Raw genomic sequence first — 21,604 nt, 5'->3', positions numbered from 1 at the left:
AGTCCATAAAGAATGATGTGGGGGTGGGGTGGAGGGGGCGGGTTGCAGGCGGCCACGGCAGGGGAGGCAGCATTACGGCAGCCGTAAGCGTGACCCCTGCTCGCGCCAGGCCCAGCCATTGTCCTTGACTCCTGGCGTGGTTTGGCCATTATCCTCGGAACACCTGATTTCTCCATTAAATCTCAGGCTGACCAGGTCATTCAATTCCGGGGGCTCGTCGCTCTGTCTTCAGCCAAGCTCGACTAATGGGGCATGAGGGGCTTTGGTGGTGGTGGCGTGGAGGGTTGGGGGTGAAGCGGGGGGTTGTGGTGGCAGAGGCGAAGGTCTGTGGCAGACGAGGGGGTCTGGGGCTGTGCGCTCTCTCGCCTCACACCTCCCGGGCTGTTGACATTGTCATGCGGCGCCGATCGTCTTTTTACATCACCTTTGATTAAAATTAATGGCCCGTCCCCACTGTTGGGGAGCTTATTTCCCATCCATTTATCAGCCGGACCATCGCCAGAGCTGCAACCGCCGCTGCCACTGCCCGGACCCACCGGCCCCCGCCTGCCCCAAACTCTGACAGTTTTAGAACATCGCTGCCCCACCGCCCCCCTCTAGTAAGGTCAGCACTGTGGGGCCAAATAAATGATATCTTCTTAATGACACAAAGAATGATCCCTTCCCCTCCACTCCTTTCCACGCTCGCCTTGTTCTTTATCTGACGCGAGGGGAGGGGAGGTGTGGTGGGGCGTAGGAAAGGGAATTTCCCCGTGAACAATTTCACACCTGGTCACTCGCCACCTTGACCTAGTGTATCTGGACAAGATGATGTGTTCAAAATAAATAAATAAAAGGAAACACAATAACACACAAAAGAGGGGGCATCTTACACAGAGAACTGAAGAGACGGTTAAATAACAAAGCACAGACTGTTTATAAGTCACTAAGCAAACATTTAGTAACGTCATAGAGTGTTAATTGCAACAGCCATTAATGTGCCATTCTGTTTGGTTGGAAATACTAGCTAAAGAGCTCAATGATCTGTTTGATCAATTTGCCTTTTCAACAATCTATGAAAAACAGATTTAACTTACTAGGAGAAATACATGCTACCTAAAACTAGTTAATTTAAATGATATATAGATTTACATGATTCATTTATTTGCTGCTGTCAGCAGACATGTATCAATTGCAGTAACAATTAGGCAAAATTAGAATTGTAGAATTCCAAGGAAAAAAATCTTCAAACATATTTCATAACTACTCCATACTTCAGAATTTTAATCTCTACAGTTTGTGATTATTTTCCTTAGCCTCAGTCCATTCCTGGATGACTGTCTCTTATGTGTTTAGCTGCTACTTTTTAAGCCCTCCATGAAATATTAATTGCAGGCAGCTGCATAAATTAAACATATGGGGTATTAGATAACGCAGTGCTTCTTTGTTTGCAAATCAATAAAAGATAACATGCGTAGGATCAATCGCAACAGGGTGCCTGAGCACTTGCCTGCCACATACCACCAGGGTTAAAATGGAGACGGAGAGAAAAGTACTGATTTAAGACAGGCTGTGGGTGGGCTTACCTAAAAAGGACAGGTTCTTCTCGCTCAGTTTGTCTCGGAGCAGAACCTCGTGCTCCTGTCCAATGGCACTGAGGGGTGGGTGGTTAAAGAGGGTCACATGACCGGTGACATTAACACACATGGGACAAGACGACAGCGTGATCGTGCAAAGCCAATGACGTGTACCTGATGTGAGTTTCCTTCGTTTATTTCCAAATCAATGTCCACCATTAAACACAAAATAGATTTTAAAACATACTGGGAACATTTGCTTATCTTCGATATCTTTCAGATGGGATTCAACGATTTAAAACAGGACATCTACCTTTGCACAATGTTGCTATGGAAACAATAAGACTGCTAAGAAGAGTTGCTGTGGCAACGCCTAGGGAGTGCAAGATTGTTTGTGTATTTTGATGCATTTAAGAGGGGTGGGAATAAGAAAGTTGGAGAGTTCCTGTCATTCTGTTTTACCTCTCTCATATCAGGGTAAGAGCTTGGAAGTTTCCCCCATCAAAGTGCCCACATTAGCTTCTGGCCCAAACAACCAGACTGGTTTACTCCTCAACCCTCATTACAACCATACCACTATTGTTAAGTATATGTAGTTCAACACATTCATATTTACTATAATTCACATAACATATAGTAAATATGAACATATAGAACAATGTTGGTTCAATGTAATGCACAAGGTTTACCTAGGCCACAAATACAGGATCCCATTAAAAATAGAAATATATGACTTGACTACTTAGAAAGCATCAATATAGCATATTTCACTCATTTCAGCTCCCAAATGTTGAGATGTTGAGATGCTGACATCTGGTCTCACATAAAATGCCTATATAGAGTGCAGTGACAAATCTGAAGGCAGTACTACTTGTAAGCTCCATACTGCAGGTTAAACAAGCAAGCAGCCACAGACCATTTAAACAGCAATTAATGCATGTGCCTCAGACACACAGGGTTTTCTCCCTGCCCACAGCAGTGGGGCGGGTTTATGAAGTGCGGGCCGGAGACGCTGAATGCGCCAGGACACGGGGCGCGGCGAGTGTGACAGGAGCCAAGGAGGGGGAATGAGGACGGAGGGCGGGGTGGGACAGGGTTGACTGGCCATGAACACAGGGGCCCCAGTGTGGTCCCCAGCTGCCGCCTCCTAAACAGCTTGTAGACGTCCCTCCTTTACACAGAGACAGACAGACGCATGCACGGATACACACACACACACACACACACAAACTCACTCAAGTCCACTGGCTTGGGGTAGCCAGTGATGACCTGGTTTTGACAGGCCATGACTGCCCATCTCTTGCTCTCTGATGACTGCCAATGGCCCATTGCTCTGTTTTGAAGGGGAGTGCATGAAGAGGGGGGTGGTTTGTCTATATGTGTGTGTGTGTGTGTGTGTGTGTGTGTGTGTGTGTGTGTGTGTGTGTGTGTGCATCAGTGAGTAAGTGAGGCACAGAAGCTGAGAGAAGTGAAAGGGGATATAAAAGGTCATCCGCGAGAGAAGATACAATGAAAGAGAAAGGGTCGAGCTTCATCAGTTGGACTGAGACAGAAAAAGATACAGCCAGACAGAGAGAAAGACAGAGTCAGAGACAGCAGTGAGGAAGAATGTGTTGAGGAAGTGAGTGTATTGTGTATGTGTGAGTGGGGACTAGGGTAAAGACAGGGGGGGTGGGGAGCTCACAAACAACCCCTCCTATAGCTCACCATCTCACTGACATGCCAAGAACTCTCCAAGGTGCTGATCATTCTTATTCTTCACTGCATCTCCTTTGCAGTCATGGAACCACAAACACAAACAAACACAAACACACACACACACACACACCCACACTCACACACACACACACACACACACACACACACACACAAACTCATAAGGCCAGAGTCTGATCTGTGGCATTCACAGCATACAGCACATCCCAAACACCAGAGGAGGTGGAGGAGGAGCTCTTTTCTTCTCCCACTCACTCGGCGTTGGGAGTGCGCCGCTGCACTGGAGCCCGTCCGCAGCCGCCGCCGCCCGTCAGAGCGCCGACTCCTCACCGCTGACAGCCGCGCGCTGGGGCTGCGGTTACGTGCCGGCGCTCCGTCTGGCTTTCTAAGGGGGCTGCCGCGTGCTCTAGGCTTCTGACGTGGTTGTGAGGGGTGGGGGCAGGGGGGTGTAGAGCCGGAGGAGGGGATGGGGGGGGGGGGGGGGGGCTCAGCCTCCTGGAGAGGAGGAAATAAAACGTGGCGGCGGCGGCGTAATAGAGGAGGCTTTGGGGATGGGAGCCGCCATGGATGCTCGCCTCGCCGCGCTACACTTACGTCGGGGCCCCGCTGCAGCGCACAGGAGTTGACAGACGCATATAGATCAGGCCTCCTCCTCCCTCCCCTCCTCTGCTTACTACCCTCCCTTCTGCCAAACACACACACACACACACATGTATGCAGACACCCCCCCCCACCCCCATCCTCTCCCAGTGATGGGGAACGCTGAGGCGCAGACAGGATGAAAACACCTTCCCCTCTCAAGCAGAACTTTTATGTCAGGTGAGGCTCGACACATCTCATCCCCCCTCCGACGGCTCCTCGTCAATTTGGGGCTTAAAATTTTATGGGAAAGGATACTGTTTGATGCAGTCAACCAGCGGTCCATAACAGCAGTCATTTATTGTGCACTGAAAAAGAGGCGGAAGAAATATTACGGCGCAGCAGGGCTGGGGGGTGGGATGTGTATGTGTATGTGTGTGTGTGTGTGTGTGTGTGTGTGTGTGTGTGTGTGCCATTAAACAGCAACGGCAAGGAGAGAATACACTCGAAACGACGGCTCGGCTTCATGGGCGGCTAACGCTGGCGCTGGTCACGTGACTTTATTAGCACAAGATCCTGAGGTCTATCAACACTCTTCTTTCCTGCTCTGTGAGGGCTGCGTACTGAACATTTACTGGCAACATGGCTGTTATTTACAGCTGGGACATAAGGGAAGGTCAATCTCACAATCTACTGCCTTCAAAAACAATTCAAGGCAAAAGCCAAAAACAAAGACTTTGAATTACATTTTCTTGACCTCTACAATAAGTGAAAAAATATGGGACTGTAGAATTGTTTGAGTTCTGACAAGCAGTGGGGTTGTTTACACCTTACCTGAGCCACATGATTAGCTAAAGGGAGATCTGGGATCAAAGATGGCTCTCTCAGCATGTTGTTCAGGACTTGCTTCGAAACTGTGGAGAACAAAAGGAGGAAAACAAGTAATGAGCAGACATGTACCATATAAACATCTAAATATATACCTTTCCCAGGTCTATGTCCCTGTACTGTGTGTGCGTGTGTGTCCATGTGTTATCATTGCCCCCCCCCCCCCCTTTTTCTGATGCTAAATTGGGTGAGGAGGTAGATTCAGTGTCATCCGTGGCGAAGCTGACTCAAATGACATATTTAACATCAAATATGCTGAGGAGCGTCGTCTGTCTCCTGCGCTCAATTGCGCAAGTGCTCGGAGCCTATTGAGATCTTCCCTAGATAAATGTTTCCCTCTCCGGAGCTAGCGCCCTGTGCAGTTTATCTATGTTATGAAGGATGAATATTTTGCATGTTTCATCCCATTCCAGCACCGCTAACAGCATAAATCAGGGCACAAGCCAGCCGGATTGATTCTCCATTACTGAAGAGCCCAAGGAGTCAGAGAGAGAGAGAAAAAAAAATCCCTAAATCATTTTTAACAGATTCGGATTAAATGGATTGTATCATTGTGTGACGAAATGGTTGAGAAACACCGTTTTAATGATATATACATATGGCCATGACAGAGCTGCTGTTCAGGCTGACAATTTCAGGAATGTTTCTATCCATGGGGTGAGAGTTACAGAGTGGAATGCCTCCTCCTCCCCTTCCCTTTTCATGAATCTGATGCACCTGGCATATACAGTGTGCAACCCAACCCAAATGCTTTGGCAATAGAGTACAACATTATGGTCATGCTAATAAAGCTTCTTTTGAATTTGAATATAGAGACGAAGAGAGAGCGAGAGTGAGAGAGAGTAAAAGAGAGAGAGAGAGAGAGAGAGAGAGAGAGAGAGAGAGAGAGAGAGAGAGGGAAATCATCCGTCTGCAAGCCAAAAGGAGTTCAACCAGGAGACAGGACTAATTAGGGCCTGTTAATATGAGCCATGCCCAATGAAATAGCATCAACCTACAGTTTGGCTATTTTTACAAGACCTGCTTCTGTGGTTCTCCTCCCGTATAAGCCTCTATTGGCTATAAAGCCTCGTTACAATACCATCACCATGCTAAAACACATAAAAATGATCTGCCCCTCCCTACACACCTCACACTCTCTCCCTCCCTCCCTCCCTCGCTTTATCTCTCCAAGGTGCTGCTCCTCGCATCTCATATCAAACCCCTGGAAGAGGAATAACAAATATGCTACTGTGATCCCAGGTCTATTCTTCCTGGTGTTAAAGAGAGTCAGAGAAAGAAAGGGAGCTAGCAAGAGAGAGAGAGAGAGAGAGAGAGAGAGAGAAAAAGGAGATGAGGAGAAGAGGAGGGGGAAAAAGAGGGCAGAGAGAGAGAACAAAGCTCAGTCAGCACTCCTCCTCTGGGGCTCTGAGAGGAGAGAGAGAGAGAGGGGGGGAGAGAGAGAGAGGAGCAGGGAGGAAGCGGCAGGGCCCGGACGCTTTATTTTCGCCACTCATTTTTCTCCCGGATTGGTGCCTTCACACACGGATCCATACGGTGTGTGTGCCCCTGCGCCGGCTGGCCAATGAAGGCAAGCAGGGTTATATTTTCCCCTTGAGTTAGGACACCTCATGACAAATGATAATGGATAATCAATAAAGAGGGGGGGGGGGGGGGGGGGTGGGGGGGGTGCTGGTGGTGGGGGGTTGGAATATGAGGCAGCAAACTTTATGAAGCCAGGAGACATATTACTCCCCAACACTCGTTTCCCTTAACAAAGTCACTACTCGACTGTGCCTAATAATCTGAAGGAAAATCAAAGGACCCGCAACCACATCAGCAATATTGGCAACTTATTCCACTTTAATGGCATTTTGATTGATTTTTTCACCTAATGGTACTTTTATAGATTTGACGCTGCTCCTGCAAAACAGTGGCGTGTAATAAACCTCCCTGAAGGCAAGCAGCAGCCATTAAAGCTCTTGTCTTACTAGCACTCATAATTGGAGGTTGACCACCATCACATCTTGGTGGTTCAAACCCACCACATACGCTTGAAGGCTGGGGTCAGATTGTGTTCCATCTTTCCCCTCCACTTGTCTGTCTGTGTGTCTGTGTGTCTGTGTGTGTGTGTGTGTGTGTGTGTGTGTGTGTGTGTGTGTGTGTGTGTGTGTGTGTTGCTGATGTGGTGGTTCTCCGATAGGACATGATAAGGGATGAGGAGGTTCTTCCTCAAACTCGCCACCACCACCTCGGCACCAACCTGCTTTTTTGAAGGATGGGGTTAAAAATCATCGTAAAAGGGCCGACCTTGGAACTGACATTGTGGGGTTTCAGCCGCGCGCTGACCTGCTGAAAATGGAAGGCAGGCGGCTCGTAAATCAGGCGGCTTTTAAAATGAGTTTACCCTAATGCCCATTCATCACACGCCGTAATGCCATTTGCAGGCTGGGATTCGCCCGAGCCTGAAGCCTCCATGGCTGTTGCTGCCGTCGCGCACAAACGCCGCAGTAAATAACAACAGGGCCCAACATCCGCGCATGGCTGACGCCTCCGACATCAGCATGCATTTATTAAAGACACCCCCGCCTCGCAAACACACGTATACACACACACACACAGACAGACACACACGCACGCACACACAAAAGGCTATACAAACACATCAACTCATATATACACTTGCACTGTAAACACACACACACACTCTCACTACCACGACACACCAACCTGCATTAATCAACATACACATATTGACACACATTAATGTTCACACATACAATACACACATACGCAGAATAGTCAGGCACACACACACACACACAAGTCTCTCCGCACACACGCCACCACCCTTTCACACACAGAAGATTCACACAGATTGCACTCACACTCACACATGCACAAATTACCGTCCCCTACAGACAAACACGCACACACACTCGCCACAGCACACATCACCCACCCTCACCCTCCCTTGCTATCCCTTCCGTACATATTACACCTACGCACAAAGCCCTGCAGCGGCACATAACACACAACAGCAAACTGTAAAGATTCGGCAAATTTATTGTAATTGTCCCGCGTCGGCATAAATTGTGATGGAGGTATCCCCCCTGCAGAAGAGTGCATAGGAAGACAGAGCGAAGGGGAAGGGAAAAGGGGCCCAAGCTTCTCCAGGGACAGAGACAGCAACACTTAAAGTGCTGTTTGCCAAACAGAAAAGCAATAAAGAAATAAATAAAACCCCGCCTTCATCACCGGCGCAAGTCTCAGACCACGCTCTAATAAAATGATGAATGGTGGAAAACATACAAATGCTGCCTCGCCTTATTTCTTTTCTCTTGAAGTCGTTTTCTATGCTTTTTTGTATTTTTGTATGTGTGTGTGTGTGTGTGTATGTGTGTGTCTTTTTTCCCCTCTCCTCACCTCCTTTTCCACTAGGGTGAAAAAGTCATTATCTAAATCAGAAAAATGGAGAGAAAGCTCATTAGAAGGCAACATTTGTTGAGGGAGGACCATGATAAACAATAACGAATGATGCTCGTTATTGGCCTTGACACTGATGAGCTCCTCGGCAAGTTTGTTTATTAATTAAAAAACCCACTTTTACCCCCCCCTCTCTCCCTTAGACACCCCCCACTCCCCCCATCCTCACTCCCTCTTGTTCCTGTGCACAAGCCATTGAGCTGCGAAGGGGCGTCGTACATCAAACTTCATGGCGCGGAGGAGAGACGGGACCTGATAATGCGCGCCGCTAAAGCTGATTTTCCATGATGAATCTCGGAGCATATAAATTGGCTAATATCTAAAAACATTTACAGATACTAGAGGAATTGACTACTTGTGGGACGTGATGGATGGCCCCGCTCCACGCTGGCGGACAGCTCCGCAAATCTCTGCAGCTGCCTAAAGCCCCTCATTTGATTTTCCAATTTACTTTTTTTTAATCTATCCTCCTGTACAGAGCAAGAGAGAAAGAGAGGGAGGGAAAGAGAGGGAGAGACAGAATGAGAAGGAGAGAGAGAGAGAGAGAGATAAAGAAAGAGAGAGGGAGAAGGAGAAATAGGCTGCTGTTCTTTCTCTGTCCTGTACACGCTAGTGGGGTGGTGGTGCTAGCTGGAGATGCACTTTAGCAGAAAAAAGAAAAGGAACTGAGATAAAAGAGAGAGAGAGAGAGAGAGAGAGGTGAAAAACAAGGAATGAGAAAAACTTAGAAATTAGCAATACAGAGTGAGGAGAAAAGGGAATACTAGGAAAAGAGAGGAATGGGAAGAATTGAAAAATGCATGCCTGAAAAATAGAGGGGGAAAGAAAGCAAGAGAAAGAGAGAGAGCGAGTGAGTGAGAAAGAAAGAGAGAGAGGAGAGAGAGAGAGAGAGGAGAGAGAGAGAGAGAGAGAGAGAGGAGAGAGAGAGAGGAGAGAGAGAGAGCGAGCGAGTGAGAAAGAAAGAGAGAGAGGAGAGAGAGAGAGAGAGAGAGAGCAAGAGAGAGAGAGAGAGAGAGAGAGAGAGAGAGAGAGAGAGAGAGAGAGAGAGAGAGAGAGGAAAGGGAAAAGAGGCACTGGTCCCAGTAGGGTTAGTGGGGCAGAACTGATCTGCTTCCTCTTGATTCTCCGATAGCGGTGAGCAGTGTGGGCCTGGCAGCCAGGTTCTGCTGGGTCACAGCATTAGGTAGCGCTGCGGCTGACTTTAGCTCCACCACTGGACAGCCGTAATTAGTATACTTGTCAAGCCGAGAGGTAGCACTCGCCTGCTTACCTCATGCCACCTCTCCTCTGCCCTCCTCCCTTTCTCCACTCCTTCTCCCGCTCCCTGTCGCTAATGACGTGCTCCCTATGCTCATTACTCAAATCCGCGTTCACCCTTTCCTGGGCTGTGTACTCTGCCTCCGATCACCGGCTGTACACACGAGCTGCAGGACTGATAGTGCTATAAACAGGCTCTACTATATCAATCTCCCCATTTCACCCCAAACAGCCCACCACTAGCCCCAAACCCCACCATCATTCAGGCCAGGAGAATAAGCTTGTGGGTTCCGTTTCCCCCAAGAACCACATCCATTCGAGTCATTCAGTTTTATTTCTATGATGTCTCCACACACCAAATGAGACAGAAAATAGTGTATCTATTTATCATATTGGGCATTTATCATAACAGAAAAAAGACATTTAGCCAAAAGTAAAATGCATGTACAAGCCTTTGTAGAACCTTCACAGGGACAGACACAGCTATGGACACACAAACCCAGAGACAAGGACACTCCCTCTGAAGATGAGGATACATCTTACAGAGGCTTAAATCACAGTGTTCAAACTCATGTGGTAGGAATCTAGTTTCATCTATAACCCTGGGAAAATGGGAAAAGACACAAATAGCCAGCTCCTTGTCAAAAAAAACCTTAAAGCTAAATCTACCTTACCTCAAAATCACACAAGTAAAAGTGGGAGCAGAGCAACAAAGGGAAGAGGGGAGGGAAGAAAAAAAGACAGATGACAAAAAGGGAAAAAAAGAAAGAGAGAGAAAGGAAAGAGGGAGACTGCCATCTGTTCTGTTGACAATGAACTGTGGACCTAAACACCCACAGACACTAAGGAGGGGAAATAACATGGCACCTAGAGTTCTACTACTTACAACATAATTGTCGCCATCACTTGCAACCATTAGGAAAGGTAACAATTAAAACCATTTGCCATGGTCACTGTCCTTAAAGAGATGTTTAGAGGCATTTTGTAGTTTATTCTGGGTAGAGAAATGGAGACAACTGACTTTAATAATGTATGCTCTCCCTGTAGTTCCACTGTCCATTGTACTGGCTAAAAATCTACATGCATGAGAGACTGGCCAAATTTGTAGATTTTTGTGTTTATGAAAGGTGAAAGCTTCTAAAACATCAAGTAATAAAAAAATAACAATATGTAAAAGAATTAAGGGCATCCAATGTGTAATACTGCACATAGTGAAACAAAATTGTGCTACGTTAAATAATAATATTCTGTACATGTTTCAAAAATTAAATAAAATGTCATCTTACGGAACAAATTATTTTTTCAAAACATCATGATATTCAACTGAATCAATATTCCCTTCTTCCCTCATCTGCATCACAAATAGGGGAGTTATGGATATTTGGATTTTTTTTTTTTATGTGATAAGGCTGCTTTAAATATACTAATTTAATTGAATGAGTCTGCTAAACTTTATGTGTGTACATGCATGTGTATGTGACTGTGAGGTAAGGGGGCGCATGCACACACACACACACACAAAATCAGCCCACTGAAACCAGGGAAAAGAGCTGAAGCAATTTATAACTACATATTGATCTGGCACCAGTGCTTGTATGTACATTCTGCAGTCCCACAGGCACAATTTACTGTGTCTCTTTAATGCAAAGGAGAAAACAGGGGAATAAGAAAATGGTGCTGGCTGGGGCTAAAGTCACTCCCCAAGTCTGGAGCAATGTCCCTTACATAGAAGTCTATTGATCCATGCAGTCTGTCAGGCATGCATACACACACACAAATACACACAGACCAACACACACACTCACAAACTGAGGTTGTAGGGTTTTGGGGGAGGGGAATGATGGATGTTTTTGCCTATAGCCCTGAACAAACCTGTTAGCTAATTGCCAGCAAAGACAATTATCCCTGCATTGTTTCATAATGGAAACACATTACAAAACTCTAATATACACACAGGGAGATTCAATGGTTTGACCGCGGAGACCATGTGCACAGAATTTCATTGCCAAAGGCCAGGCAGGTCACCGTTGAGATGGAGGAGGAGAGAGCGTGTCAGAATAGAAGTCACTCGGACTGAATGGCCAGCTAGCAGCTTCCGGCATCGGGGAGCCTAATGCTACGAGTCTGATGACGGAGAAAGAAATCCAGCAACATGAGAGGCATGCTCAGCTGTTGCACAATAGAATAGAACTTGGACAATACATTGGAAATATTGTGCTATTCAAATCAAGGACACCATCATACTGTCTGGTGTTGAAATACTGACTGTAATGTAATGGAAAAATAAAATAAAATATGGTCTTCAGATAAATGACATGGTTGACAAAAAATATGTAATTTAACACAATTTAGTTGCTTAAATGGGAGAGGCATATACACAAAAAAATATAATAAAAACAATTTAACCAAATTTATGATGCATGGTAACGACAGCTAATTCTGTACAGATGCCTGGCTACGTTAGCACTAGCTTCCCAGAGAGGGTTCCCCTGACAGACACAATACAGACTAGCAGTCCAGAGGCTCCCTAGTATTCCCTGGAACACAGCCCCGCATCAGAGGCTGCTCGGACTACTATTTTGACAAGCGCTGGATAACGGTGGGTCCAAAGCAATCACAGGCTTGACGTTGACAAATGGCTGTGCTGTGGTGAAGTTGAAAATAACACACATCCACTTTAATCTCTTTCTTGATTAAATCGAAGGCGTACAGTTTTGACATCATGTGATTCACTCATAAAGCACCTACTGACGCTTTTTCTTGCCAGGATGTGTCCATTGAAATGATATTGAAGCCGTGTGCGAGCATTGGGAGAGTGGGCTGATACATGTGTGTGTGTGTGTGTGTGTGTGTGTGTGTGTGTGTGTGTGTGTGTGAGAGGGAGAGAGAGAGAGAGAGAGTTGAGGATGAAAGGGAAACGAGATACACAAGTCCAGCGCTTACAAAAAGGAATCTCAAAACCTACAGGCTATGACATGGGGTTAGGATGAAGAAAGGGTACCACAGGGGGAGACAAGGACAAATAGCAGCTCAGACAAACAATTATGTTTCTTTTTGTCTGTCTTCCAAAGGGAGCTACAAGAGGACATGTCCTTTCCTGCCATACGAGTACACTACCAAAGCTGTTATTTACATGCAACATACAGATGAGAGAGCGATGAAAGGTGTATATATGATTTTCTATCTCTGTCAACATGTCGAGACCCATCAGATGTGCTGAACGTGGCGTATCAGGCTTCACTTCACACAGGCAAACTGCATTAGACAGTACACAATTACAGAGCTGCTCCACGGTCACTTTGAATATCACTCATATATCATTACAACTACAAGCCTGGCCTTAGAGCACGTACAATGGTAAATAGACTCCTAGTCATCAGGAAAAATCAGTGACAACTCTATTGTATTTTGCACCCCACATAGCAACTGATATAAAACCTAAACCTGTTATATGAATGTTTTCCAGCCATTAACATTCTAAAGATTGTGCACAGAAACACATAATTGTCAAAAGACATGAGTCAAATAAATTAGTGACATTTTTGTGTGCATCACATGTATTTAGTAGCTAATGTGTATTTATATAAAATATTTATGTAAACATGTTTTACTGCTAGTAGTAGATAGTTCACTGTGCGTCAGTAAGGAGTTCCCAGAAAGCCACTGTTTGCTCCCCCTAACTTTTCTCACAGTTGAATTTTGTAAGCACAACTGACACAAAGGAGCAGAGAGGGGGAAAGTGTGTGTGAGTGAGCATGTGTGTGATAGAGAGAAAGGCAGGGAGTGAGAGAACGAGAAAGAGCGAGAAACAGAGAGGGGGGGAGGGTTATAAATAACGTTGATGAACTGAAGTAGCATTGATCTAAACAGCAGTTAAGTGGTGGGTGGTCTGCCCAATGCTTAATTGTCAGTCATCTGCCCCAGGTACTACTGGTGGTGGGGGCCTGGCACTCATTAAGAGCTGTGTGGGTTGAAGTAGCAGCAGGGTGACTGGGAGAAGGAGGAGGAGGAGGGGGTGTGGTGGAGAGGGTGACTCTACTCACATGCCGTGCCCTCCTGCTCCTGTACGAAGCGCTCCACCACGAGGCGAGCCAGCAGGGCGGGCGACAGGTCCACCTGAGAGCAGAGGGGAGAGGACAAAGACTAAACAGCAGTACAATAACCACAACAACCACAACAACGACAAGAAGAACAGGAACAAGACAAAGAGGGGAAAAGGGGGGCGAGAGGTGGCAGCCATCAGCCTTCTGCCCCAATCAGTGATGGGCTCGCTCACGCCGCCAATAGCAAAGGGAGGGGGAGAGGGGGTAAGAGGGGTGGGATGGGGTGCTCTTGACAGTTTCTTCACTCTGCAACCACAAAGCGAGAAAAGAGGGGGAATTATCACTTTAAGTCGCGCCCACTCAAGACGATTCTTACGAGCATTATGTGGAAGTGGTTACACACAGCATGAATGCCGTAGCCAGTTCCTGTAATCCCGTTTGCATTTGTTAAAGGGGCCCCGGCTCTTCAGTTGAGCCTCTTCAATGGAACGATCCTCTCTTGTTTCAGATGTCACTCTGACTTTCAACGGAGCTCACATTAATTGGCAACCGACAAACCGTTGTTTTGTTCAATGTTTCACTATGGCTGGTAGACGAATGTTTAAATGATGTGCTTTTAAATGTTTTTAAGTGCTTTGTTTGAGCAGTATTTCTGCGTTGTTTTGGCAAATCTTCCTGGTCCAGGTGGAAACAGTTGATAGTGAGGCATAGCCAGCAGCAGATAGGGAAGGTAAGACCAGGCTGATTTACAAGGAATAAAATGGGTTTTCCAGGAATCGGTAACAGTCAGACACAAACACTGCATTACTCACTATGTTAAATACCTAAATTAAAGACGTATGATATTTAATGTATCTGTGTTAAAAGTCGTCATATTTTACCCAGATTTATAGAGGAAACCTTGAAAACAGGTCACTCATTCTCCAGTCAAAGATAGGACAGGTCTGCAAGATAGTGAAACCGTCATGCCTGAAGCTGCCATCATACGAAGAGTTCGGGGGGCTCTCTTACGGAGAGCCAGAGGACCTGTAACTGCAGCGCACCTTTGAAGCTAAAACACCTTGAAAAGCTGCGAGGGGCAGGCGAGGAGATCAAGGCTGAGTTTGACGTGCGGCGCGGCCCTCGCGTCTGATTTCGCCGTCTGATTGCAAAGGCGATGCTTGACAGAGACAAGGAGGCAGGCCTACCCCTCAACACCCCTCAATACCTCTCGGCTTCTTCTGTCGTGTTCCACCGCGTATAACCCACCTCACCGTGATGGAACAATAGAGGCTAATTATCGAAATATCATTCACTGAAGCACTCCACGGACATCAAGGGAAAACAAATGAGAAGTGTAACATACAACATATTCAGAGTGTATAATTTGCGAATCAGGGAGAGAAAAAATGAACAAAGGCGTAGCGGAAGCACAAAAAGAGAAAAAAAGATCTTATTACCCCTCCTGCCTCTTTAGTATATTAAACACGGCCGGCCTGCTTCAGCCAGATCCCTGCTGCAATGAAACAGGGCGTCATTATAGCCGGGAAACATTGTTTCCTCTTGTTAGCATAATTGGGGCCTAAAAAGTGAATCCTCGGCTGGCTCATGGCTCGATTGTAGCGTTTTATCTCTCCTGTGATCCTTCCGGGTGCTGCTAGAAGCACTCAGCGCTACGCACAAAGAGATTTACCGGTGGTGTTATTTGTTAACATCGCCATAATTCTGCATAGAGAGTACAGCCGCACGCAAGACCAAACATGTCTATAATTATTACGGCGAGCAGCAGCAATGGCATTCGTCTTCATTAAGGATCCTGGAGGATTCTCTTTTTTCCAAGTGAGAGCTCTCTTGCCTCCTTTAGCCTGCAGGTCTATCTCTTTACCGCAGTGTGAGACTCTTGCTTTTTTGCCTTTTCTGAAATTCTCTCATGTTTTTCTCTCTGCATCTCTCATTGTCTATAATTGTCTTCCTTTCAGTGCCACCCCCCCCCCCCACCCTCTGCCTCCCTCTCTCCCCCCACCCTCTCATTTGAAATCTCTGGATAACAATTGCACACCAGCTCCAGTAACCCACATCAAGGCTGACACATGAGAAATGGCGGCATTACCCAAGGTGGGCCGGTCTGAATATGGACCAGCTGATTAGTTCAGGTACTTGCATCCAGCTAATTTTCATATTAATCATGGGGCTATTCCCCTCCAAAAGTCAGACACCTCCACTTGAGCTTGAACGTGAACTGTAAGTAAGGCTTACAGCCTCCCACTTACAGGCACAACGTCAGAAAAACCATTTCAGCCACCAGGAGTTAGATTTATTAGGGACAAAACACTCTTCGTATAAACTGGAATTCTAATGTTAGACCTCATGATCCTGAAAACAGGAAATAAAAAGGGAGAGAAGGAACACATGTGTCCGCTCATATACACACATCACACACACACATACACACACAAACTCTGTCTTATACACACACACTACAAAAGACAGGAAGGAAATTATTGAAGTTTTCCTCCATTTTAATAGTTACCACTTACTGGAGATAAACTGTCTCATAAAAGGGCTTTGACTACATCAATTAGCAGTCGGAGGGATCATACATGGCTTTGCGTAAATGTTAAGAAGCCTATTTATAATAACTTTTAACTCTGTTAAATGGCTTGTACCATTATCTCAAGAGTTGATGTTAATTTACTAAAAAAAAGAAAAGAAAAAAAAAAACGTTGTACTGATAGTGAGCTTTTATCTGTCACAACAAATACCACCAGAAACCATATTATCACCAACATTCTGTTTGTTGCTCACTTTTACTGTACTATATTTTACTGTTTTACTTTAACACTAAGATGCTTAGATGGCTTTACATATTGCATATCAAGTTTACATTTTTAATTGAGCATTTCTGCATACGGTATGTTTGACATATTTTAATTCTGTGTCTCAAACCTGTCACTTGATTATGAATTCACTAATACGACTTGTGGGTATGTGGGTACTTGAGGATAGCATCTTTACCTGAGCAACGAGCCCCAGGAGGGAAGGCCATCTGATTAAAGATCTGAGTATTAACCCACTTTATCTTTATTATTATCTGAGTAAACAGTGAGTCTGTGGCTTTATGCGATGCATTTAAAGCAATCCCGGGGCTACCCACAGACCAGCCAGCCACCCTACTAAATGCAAGACACCTTAGGCCCACCAGACCTCTTTTCACTAGCCATTAAACCTTGAGTGTAACCCAATGTTAATTGTTAATTTGCTGACTGGCTGCAATGCACAGGAGACACTGCTAGCTGTGGGGGGAGAGCCCCATTCCTTCTTATTAATGTGATATGTAGGAGCTTGCCCGTGTGTAACACTTTAATGGCCACAGCGTCAAGTCATTTTTTTAAACAAACACTCGGTCAGGCTCCACTCCTACAAGGTCCAGCCGCCTCCTCTGACCGCCCACTCAGGAGAACCACTGCAGGGCAATCCCATTGTCTTCACTTTGCCCTCCTAGTCAATTTAGCCGTGTTTGATACATACAATGCTACGATCGTTAATATCACTTTTATTGCCAGCAATAGAAACATATTTTAGGGAGTTTGCTGATCAGGCTCTAGCCAGAGACCTGATGTTGCAAAATAAACAATAGAAATGATTTGGGTTAATTATTTAATAACGTAAATGGATTTTATTTGTCAATCATGCCTTTTTGCTAATTGCTGTATTTATGAACGTCAATTATTATAATGACGCAAACAGTATTTTTACATCTGCCTTGAAGAGAGTGAGGACTAATTACATTAAATAATTGGTTAATAAGGGTGGAACCATTTGCTCAATTTTCATAAGTACTAACAGACAGGGCAAAAATTTTAAACGCCACACAGGACTTTGAAATGAGGGGGTGTTTGGGGATAATTATGTTTGTTTCAAAAATTTGCTGCAGACTTGCTCGAGCCCTTCAGAAAGAAAATAAAGAGTGTATGACAGCAGAATAAGAGTGAGGCTACGAAGATTGGAAAGACGGAAACAAAGAGAGAGGGAGGGAAAGAGAAACCAGAAGATAGAGAGAGGGAGGGAAAGAGAAACCAGAAGATAGAGAGAGGGAGGTCAGACCATTACCTCATTAGCCATCTCCAGTAGGACAGGGGACGAGGGACGCTTCTTGGCTTCAGTCAGGTACCTTCATTAGGACACAGAACGACAGAAGTGAACAGGGGAAGAGAGGAGGAGAAGGAGGAGGAGAGCAACAAAAGAGGAGAGGAGCAGGCCAGCCAAGACATGCTCAGGTCCCCGATGGCCTCGGCCTCCATGGCATATGGCAGACTCGCTGTGGTTGAAACGGCAACCCTCAGACGTGTCTGATTCGCTTGCTCTCTCTTTCTCGGAAAAAAAGGCAACAAGATCATTAACCAAAATTTTTTTTGTTTTGTTTTTTGTTTTGTTTACCTCCAACCTCACCTTCCCCCCGCCCCTACCCGTGTCCTCTAAAGCCCCCCAGAAGCTCTCAGAGATCAAGAGCAGATCATCTCGGAGGTTTCTGTTGTTATGTTAAGTGGATTACCAGAACATTATCTGCCTCTATTCCGCTAAACAACGGTCTTAATAGGCTACACGCGGGCTAATTGTGATATGCAAAGAGGCTTTGCCGCCGTCAGTCTGTTTTGTTTTTTCTCTCATTTCTCAAAGAAATTGCAGATAATAGCCTGCCATACGTTGGAGCAGGGCAAATATCCAAGAGCACATTTTGTTTTCTGTTTCAGCAAATCTGTGTTGCTTGTGAGAACTCAGCAGGTGCAGGGTGTGAGTGAGTGAGTTGGTGTGTGTGTGTGTGTGTGTGTGTGTGTGTGTGTGTGTGTGTGTGTGCGTGTGCGTGGTGGTCTGGACTAAGCAGTGATTTGTTTGGAAGAGATTATATCTGTCAGTGGGGCCCACCCACTCACAACCTAATCCCACTCCATTTTGGCCATGATCAGGTGAGTGGACTGGGCCAGGAAGTCAAGGCAGGACGTGACCTACCTCTGGTAGTAGGCTTCAATGACGTCAGGGGCGTGGTGTTTGGATATGGTTCTTTTCATCCTTTTCTGAAAGGACCACATTGTCAACATTAGCCATTTTGTTCTTTTCCAACTTGTACATAGTAATACCAAAAAAGATTGCTTCAAATAAATTGTATCCCAAATGCTAATTCTATTATACTGCCCAACAAAGAAAAAAAGCTTTCTTTCAGACCAGGTATAGTATGGCCTGCTGTTGAGTATGCCATTGTGTATAAGCAAGGGGGTCATAGTAATTGAATCGCAATAAGTTGCGGTGAGGGTCAAAGTGAGTCACAGCAACCTTGCTCGCCTACCCCCCTCACAAACCTTGTATTAATTTCCTTCTCAATTCAAAAAGAGAGTACTGCCCCTCCTCCTCGTCCACTTCAACCCTTTCTTTTTCTCTCTCTCTTTTTTTAAATGCATTCAATTGCCATCCCGTCCAGGGGGTGGGGAAGGAAAAGAAAGAGCATTGCTTAAAAAACAACTTATTTAAAAACTACATAAAAAGAAAGAGAGAAAGAGACAGAGGGAGAAAGAGAATGTAATTCCACCGAGACACACCACATGACTGACACCTGTCAGCCGGATGATAAATGACTCCATTTTCTGCCTCTGCAGCCTTCTGCCACTCCCGGCAGTGCTCATTCATCATCGTCCGCTGTCAGCCGCCCAAAGCAGCAGTGACAGTGCGAGTCAGCAAACATTTAGCACGCCGGGCCGCTCTACACCGGGAAATTATTATTGTCAGAATAATAATGGTTTAGCATAATTTATTACAGGTCCACCAAATAAGCAGGGGCTAGATGTTATTAGACAGATGGATGGGAAAGGCTTGGCAGCAATCCACAGAGACTGGGGCGGGCCCACGACGTGAAAGAGCGAATGGAGAAAGAGGTGGGGGGAGGAGTGAGGGTTGGTGTGTGTGTGTGTGTGTGTGTGTGTGTGTGTAAGGGGGGGGGGGGGGGTCGGTTGGGGGGGTATGGGAGAGGGGGTTAGGTGGAGGAGTGCGTGTGGAGGAAGGGAGAAAGGGGGGTACATCCTCCAAACCAATCAGAGAGCTGGCAGTTCAATTACAAAGAAATAAAGGGACATTCATCATTCAATTAGGCACCTGTCAGGCCTCACAAAGGAAGAAAACTTCTAACCTGGTACTCCAGGGAGAAGATGCTCAGAAGAGTGGACTGCGAGTGACTGCAACAAATAAAAGAAGGACAAAGTTAATTACCAGAGAGAACTGCACAGAGACAAAGGCGTCGAGGAGCTTCAAAGCCGAGGCCGGCTGCCCTGTAATCTAAAAGAACATGAAAACAAGTGTGGCAAAGTTGTTCCAGATGAACACCTCGGACAAAGGAATCCCGCCACGCTGCTCGGGGAAAGGTGGGAGGTTTTGCTGTGTGAGATGAGATGAGAAAATACCATATTACACTAACCCTACGCGCTACAGCAGAGGGCCAGAGTGGCGCTATTAGCTTGTACGGCAGCATAAAAAGGTCCCGCCATCTTGTCATGAAATATTGAAATCCACCGTGATCTGTACACCGTGAAGTCCAAGTATACGCAGGGCCGAGACAAAACAGAACAAGCTCATGTTAATGTCTGATTGGGTTTGAATCTGTTAGCAGCTAGGGAACGCCTTGGTCATTGGCAACATATTGAAATATATTTTGTTTGCGGTGAGGGAGTCTCGGCTGGGGAATGCCTCATTCCTGTGTGGGGAGGAAGGGGAGCTGTTCAGGGTGGTGGAGGGGGTGGAGAAAGTTTGCCTCACTGTCAGCACTGGCATATGGGACATTCTGGAACATTCCCACTGCAGCTGATGGGCTTTGAAAATGGAAACTTTCACGGCAGGAAGCTGGGACTCCCAGGAGTCGGTCAATTCCATGGGTTGCCATGAGCTGCATTCATCTCCAGCTCCACTCAATGTCAAACACCTGGCTGTGTGTGTGTGTGTTTGTATGTGTGTGTGTGTGTGTGTGTGTTCAGGGTGGCAGGCTGATGGTGAAGGGGATTCAAAGCCCCCACAACACAGCCTCCCAAACCCCCTCTATGGATCAAACATTTTGAAAGCGGCGACAGATTTTTTTCTAATTGGACGCAACAAACAGCCACACGGCTAGTGCAACGGTTGTCTCCAGTGGATAAGTGTTTCCATGGAGTGCTCTCAGTACATCGGATTGTTAAATTTAATGGACTTTTCCTTACAAGTCACCAGAGAATAGTATGTAAATACCAAGCAGAAGCCCTAGTTTCCTATCTGCATTGAAATATTGCCTCTGTATATGCCTTGCCCATCAATCAGTGCAACCAACTAAAAAAAATAGAGTTTGAAGAGCGACCAAAGACTTTTTTTTTAGATTTACTGATGGAGCAGTTTTTACTACACAATTTAAAGACACATTTTGGTTGATACAGTGGATACATTATGAAACACATTATTTGTGTTTACATATAAAGCAAACAAAGGGTTAACCACTGACAAGTGTACATTAAACTGAGGTTGTGGGGGTAAAAAAGAACAACATCAGGCACTTCTGAGAACATACCCCCACAAGTAAACATGGCTGCCACCACTGTTAATTTACTGTGATATCTCTGGGCCAAAGGGTGACTGCAATTAAGTGAGCCATTAAATGGTCAACTGTCAACATGTGGACACTTAAAGGAGGTGAATAACAACAGAAAAAAACCTTCCTGACAACCTTGCACCTGAGCATCTTAAGAATATTACCATGCTTTTCTTGGTTCTGGCTGGTCCGCTTCTCTGAATCAAACATCTGTTAGGTTTTAAATGGATTACCCTGCATAATGATCATGATTACCGCCTAATTGCTAAATCTTTACCCTGTTAAGTTTAAAGGGACGTAAACTGCCCTTAATATCTGTGAAAACATATCTGTTTCAAACTGCGGGGGATGACATGCGTTTTTTCCCTCTGTGTAGGTTGCATGTTTTGTGTGTGTGTGTGTGTGTGTGTATGTTTGAAATTTTCTTCCATCTCCTACAAAGTCTACACATTTTCCGTGAGATAAATATATGAAATAAAAGATACAACAGGGTACAAATCAAGTCAAATCAGGTGAAACCGAACTTA

General features: G+C 45.6%; 1 protein-coding gene across 4 annotated transcripts in view; it reads right to left on the bottom strand.

The window, feature by feature from the left end:
- The window catches only part of cdin1 (CDAN1 interacting nuclease 1), a 58,912-nt gene that overhangs the window by 27,646 nt on the left and 9,662 nt on the right, over window positions 1-21,604 (bottom strand). For 3 of the 4 annotated variants that reach the window (XR_006025549.1, XM_042073243.1, XM_042073244.1), the window contains exons 3-9: window positions 19,659-19,704; window positions 18,491-18,555; window positions 17,594-17,654; window positions 13,505-13,577; window positions 4,686-4,765; window positions 4,170-4,219; window positions 1,566-1,633 (exon numbers count right to left, since the gene is read on the bottom strand). Coding sequence is in view for 3 of the 4 variants with exons in the window: in XM_042073243.1 (XP_041929177.1) it covers window positions 1,566-1,633; window positions 4,170-4,219; window positions 4,686-4,765; window positions 13,505-13,577; window positions 17,594-17,654; window positions 18,491-18,555; window positions 19,659-19,704 (443 nt within the window). In the remaining variant the exon portion in view is untranslated. The remainder of the gene's footprint in view (window positions 1-1,565; window positions 1,634-4,169; window positions 4,220-4,685; window positions 4,766-13,504; window positions 13,578-17,593; window positions 17,655-18,490; window positions 18,556-19,658; window positions 19,705-21,604) is intronic. The other variant, XM_042073245.1, reaches the window with a different exon arrangement.

Source organism: Alosa sapidissima, chromosome 19, assembly GCF_018492685.1.
Source record: "Alosa sapidissima isolate fAloSap1 chromosome 19, fAloSap1.pri, whole genome shotgun sequence".
Lineage (NCBI taxonomy): Eukaryota > Metazoa > Chordata > Actinopteri > Clupeiformes > Clupeidae > Alosa > Alosa sapidissima.
This window is presented reverse-complemented; position numbering and strand designations above follow the sequence as displayed.